Source organism: Carlito syrichta, unplaced genomic scaffold, assembly GCF_000164805.1.
Source record: "Carlito syrichta isolate Samal-C Ts95f unplaced genomic scaffold, Tarsius_syrichta-2.0.1 Scaffold312219, whole genome shotgun sequence".
Lineage (NCBI taxonomy): Eukaryota > Metazoa > Chordata > Mammalia > Primates > Tarsiidae > Carlito > Carlito syrichta.
This window is the reverse complement of record NW_007256315.1, coordinates 63,062-68,129: the sequence shown is the minus strand read 5'-3', so window position 1 is coordinate 68,129 and position 5,068 is coordinate 63,062. Positions and strand designations below refer to the sequence as shown.

Here is a 5,068-nt window from a genome sequence, read left to right as displayed (position 1 = left end):
AAGAATGTTGAGTTATAATGTTGGCATATGCCATTACAAATGTCATTTTATTTAAGGTGGAGGCTATGTTAAATTCCATTGCTGTCTATTTTTGTATTCATTACTCTTCTCGTTGATTTATGGGAGATATAAAATGTAGATTAATTTAGTAGTAATGATTATACAATAGACAGAATTAACTGTTGAGATACGTTTTCTTGTAAAAAAAAAAACATAAAACCGACTGTGGCTCACACCTGTAATCTTAGCACTTTGGGAGGTGGAGGTAAAAGAATTGCCTTAGCCCGGGGGTTGAGACTAGCTCGGGCAACATGGCAAGACCTCTCCTCCATGATAAATTTAAAAAAAAATTACCTGGGCATGATGACACATGCCTGTAGTTCCAGCTACTTGGTAGGCTGAAGAGGAAGGATTGCTTGAGCCCAACAGGTCGAGGCTACGGTAGCCATGAGTATGCCACTGCACTCCAGCTTGGGAGACAGAGTGAGACTTGGACTCAAAACAACAACAACAAAAAAAAACATAAAGTGAATGAGAATTTGACTTTAAGATTTAGTATAATACATCTTTCAGATCACAGGAAAAATGAGCCTCTGTTCATTTTCAGGGTTTTTTTTTTTTAATGTTGCCAGTTTGTTATTGACCAGTTCTATTTTAGAAACAAACAAGAGGAGGAATGGTGCATTTCAGAATAGTAAGTACTAAGACTTGACTAAATTCTTGATAATACAACCATAAGACTTAAAGCACTGTATTCTTTGTTAATGTTTTTGAAAGGTCAACTTGTTTTTAATGTAGCTCAGTGAAGTTACTTTGTGTTGTTTGACAGAATTGCACAGAATTATTAAAAAAACAATAAAGAAAGAAAGGAAAAAGCAGTGATCCAAGCAGTTGAAGCGAAGGCATTCTAGGGAAACCTGCTGTTTATTGTGAAAATCATCTTTGATCTTGGAATTAAAAGTAAAGCTGGAAAGGAATTTACAAACGAGAAAAAAAAGAAGTTTGGAATTGGACCCACAGGATCTGGGCTTGGAAATGCCTCAGGTAAATCATACAGAGTAGGTGCCAAGCTTTATATTTTCCCTCTGAAGAAAGTCAACACCATAGGTTCTGTAAGTTTTCTGATCTTAACACAATTTGGCATACTACCTTTTAAAGATATTTTGTGTCTGATCTCAGCTAGTTTTGAGTACATGTTCTTCCTTCCATTGCCTTCCATTTCTTCATTTGCTGTAACTTTGAAGGTTAATGAACTCGACCCAGGGAGCGTGGTGAATAGGTAGAAGGTGGGCAGATCTTCAGGCTTTATGGGGGCTAAGCCAACTCCCCTGAAAATTTATCTGGCCCAGAAATTTCATTTCCATCTCCCCTGTCCTATTTCCCACCTCTTACCTTTCATCTGTCCCAGCTGAATTTTGGAGTTGTTAAGAGAAAGTAGTGAGGGACTTCAGCCTCCCTTCCCTCTCTCTCTTCTGTTTTCTCTTTCATATACACACCCCTGCACATGCACATGCAAATGCCTCCCACAATACCTGTCTAAGAAGGATTCTATCTGTTTAATTATGGCAGCTACTCTGAATTGATCATTTTGGTTTGAAGCAGTCGCTGAGACAATCAGTGAAGACCTGTTAGTCCTTATTCTGCTTATCCAGACTCCTTTTCCCCTTTCCATGGTTAGCTCTTGCCCGTCCCCTATTTGTTTTGGTGCTGGAGAGAACCCTAGAAATAATGAGTGAGCAGAAAGACTGTTAGATGGCTTTTTGTGGGGCCATACTAAGCTATATTTTGAACACAAGGATGTAACAATTTACTGAGACTGTCTGGTGACTCAGGGAGGCAGACAGAAGAGGCAAAGGAAGAGAATTTGCTAGCTGATATTAAAAAGATCAGAGACACAAAGAACACCTGGTCCTATACCAGCGGGAGTGAGGGCCAGTTGGAGGCCCAAACTTCACCTCCATGCAGCCTACTTGAGTAGTTAATACTTACTTTAACCCCATGTCTCTATAATAAAATACAACTTAATAAAAAAATAAATAAAATTAAAAGATCAGAGACCTGCCTCCTCCCACCCTGTGCCAAAAATATGCCCTGTTAGAGTTCTTGCCCATTTGCGGCTTAGTTTTATGTTTATTGAATACTTGAATTTAGGGCTATAATACTTATTATCTCAAGCTAACTTTTTCTAGGAAGAAAGGTCCTGCTGGCCTGGAAAGGTTGAGGAAGATAAGAGAAAGGAAAAAATGGGATGTTCCAATGAAGAAAAATATGATAGGAAAGTATGTAGAAAGGCCAGTTGGTAGCAAGTAGAAGTATAGGAGTAGAAAAGTATAAGCACATAGATTAGTAGGATTTTAAAAATTTCTGCTGAAATGAAGAAAAACAACGAATAGGCAAACACAATTTTTATTCTTGCTTATTCTCTTCTTTCCTCTGAGTTAGGGTTCAAAGTAGGTCCATTCTGTTATTTGAGCCACTGTAGTAGTGTGAACTCTGACTTGACTCAGGAGTGATTGTACAGATATTAAAATGCAAAAAGCAGGATGAAGGTAAAACAAGAAGATGAATTAGCACTGTGGGTGACCAGTATTTTTTTTCCCTATATTTATATAAGATGGACTGTGCCCTTCTTGGGGATCAGGATTAAGCCAGTGCCCAGGTAACTAGTCTTACCCAGGAGATTTTGGGGTGTTTTGTTGATTCTATTTCCATCACATTCCTGCTGGCATTTGTTGGACTAGAGATGCCCAAATTGTCTTCCACCTTGCTTCAGGAAATAAGACATTTGTCTCACTTAGGAGTACAGGGTGAGACTGATTTGCTACCTCTGTAGACGTCAGGAAACAGCAGGGAATTCTCTCCCATAGGTAGTTAAAATAGTGTTGTTAGAGAAGGAGTTGAAGAAATGTTATATAGCTAAATTAAAGTTCTCATTGGGTACTGTGCTGATTCTGGTTTCTAAATAAGCTTTAATTCTTAAAAGATAGTAATAATTGCTGCCCTATATTTCTTCTATTGTTAATGCATCTTAGATGTTTTGCTAATTTAAGTCTATAGTTTAGTGCTAGTTAAGGTCTTCAATGTACATTATAGGAGAAAAAATATAGAAATGTTTTCTGAAAATAGTAAGTTACTTATTTGGGATGGGGTTGGGGCTCACATGTGATAAGTTGGTCTTGAAGTAGTCTTTAACTTTCTAAAATGAAAATCACTCTGTTGTAGCCTAGCGTAAGCGGAATGGATCCGCCTTTTGGGGATGCCTTTCGAAGCCACACCTTTTCAGAACAAACTCTGATGAGCACAGATCTCTTAGCAAACAGCTCAGATCCAGATTTCATGTATGAACTGGTAAGCAACATTTTCTTGGTTTCAGCTTTGATTGATTTGGGGGTGCACACTTGTGATAGAGTTTTTTATTTATAAGTGCTTTTGGGCGGGGGTTGAGGGGAGATCTTGCTATGTTGCCCAGGCTGATATTGGACTCCTGGGCTCAAGTAATCTTCCTACTTTAACCTCCCAAAGTGTTTGGATTACAGGTATGAGCCACTGTGGCCAGCCTGTAAATGCCTTAAAAGAAAAAAAGATGTGATTGGATCAAGTTTGATTCTTGTGATTATATGTCTAGTAGTTTTAGAAGGATGTAGGAACTCATTTAAAATAGTAAGAGAAAAGGTTATCTAAACATCTTCAAGTCAAGTTTTTTTTTTTTTGAGTTGGAGTCTCACTCTGTCGCCCAGACTGGAGTGCAGTGACCGCTCCCGGTCACCGCAGCCTCGACCTGCTGGGCTCCGGCAATCCTTCCACCTCAGCCATCCAAGTAGCTGGAACTACAGGCGCGTGCTACCATGCCCAGTTCATTTTTTGATTTATTGTAGAGATGAGGTCTCGCCAATTGGCCCAGGCAGGTCTCGAACCCGCAGACTCAGGCAATCCACTCACCTCAGCCTCCCAAAGGCGCAGGATTACAGGCTGAGCCACCAAGCCCGGCTCAAGTCAAGTTTTTGATGAGCAGAATGAGAAGTTGTTTTTTTTTTTTTTTTTTTTTAACTATGCCTAATGGCTAAAGGGCTTCTCAGGTGGAAAATTAAGGAATGATAACCTTGAGCAAGACATGTGACAGAGAATGTCACACAAATACAGCACTTTCAAGCAATATCTGAATATATTTATCATTTATTCTTGAGGTAAATAGACACTTAAAATTCCTAAGAAAAACTTTAAAAAATAATTTTAATTACATACAACTTAGGCAGCACAGAATTACATAAAAATGCCGGGTACAGTGGCTCATACCTGTGATCCCAGCACTTTGGGAGGCATAGGTGGGAGTGGGAGGATTGCCTGAGCCCAGGGGTTTTTAGACCAGGCTGGAAAACTTGGTGAGATCTTGTCTCTACAGTAAATAAAAAAACTAGCCAGACGTAGTGGTGTCTACCTGTGGTTCGAGCTACTTGGAAGGCTGAGGAAGAAGGATCGCCTGAGCCCAGCAGATCGAGGCTGTGGTAGCTGTGAGTGTGCTGCTGTACTCTAGCCTTTGTGAAAGAGTGAGACTCTGACTCAAAAAAAAAGAAATACTTAAAAAATGGAAAACTGAATGCTCAAATTTGTAAATATATGAAAAATCATTGAAATGTATACATAATAGGGATGAGTTTTATGGTATGTAAACTGTACTTCTATAAAGCTAGTAAACACATAGACACACACACATACAAGTCAAAAAGACGTCCAACCAAACAAATAAACCCTGGAAAGCTGAAAACTCCTCATTTCCTTGATTTTGAGCCGTTAATCTCCAAACCTTTTCCTAGAAGGTGACTACTGCTAGCAGAACTTCTTCTATGCATACCTAAACATGTGTGTATACTTTTTACTGTTTTTTTTTTTTTTTTTTTTTCAGTTGGGAGTCTCACTCTGTAGCCCAGACTGGAGTGCAGTGGCTGCTCCCGGCCACTGCAGCCTCAACCTGCTGGGCTCTGGCGATCCTTCCACCTCAGCCTTCCAAGTAGCTGGAACTACAGGTGTGCGCTATCACGCCTGGCTAATTTTTTGATTTATTGTAGAGATG

General features: G+C 39.5%; 1 protein-coding gene across 1 annotated transcript in view; it reads left to right on the top strand.

Moving 5' to 3' along the window:
* The first annotated feature begins 824 nt into the window (after positions 1–824).
* Positions 825–5,068, top strand: part of CREBRF (CREB3 regulatory factor) — a 27,347-nt gene continuing 23,103 nt past the window's right edge. Inside the window, exons 1-2 of the mRNA XM_008069809.1 lie at positions 825–1,044; positions 3,223–3,348. Of these exons, the coding sequence (XP_008068000.1) occupies positions 1,036–1,044; positions 3,223–3,348 (135 nt within the window). The 5' untranslated portion in view covers positions 825–1,035. The remainder of the gene's footprint in view (positions 1,045–3,222; positions 3,349–5,068) is intronic.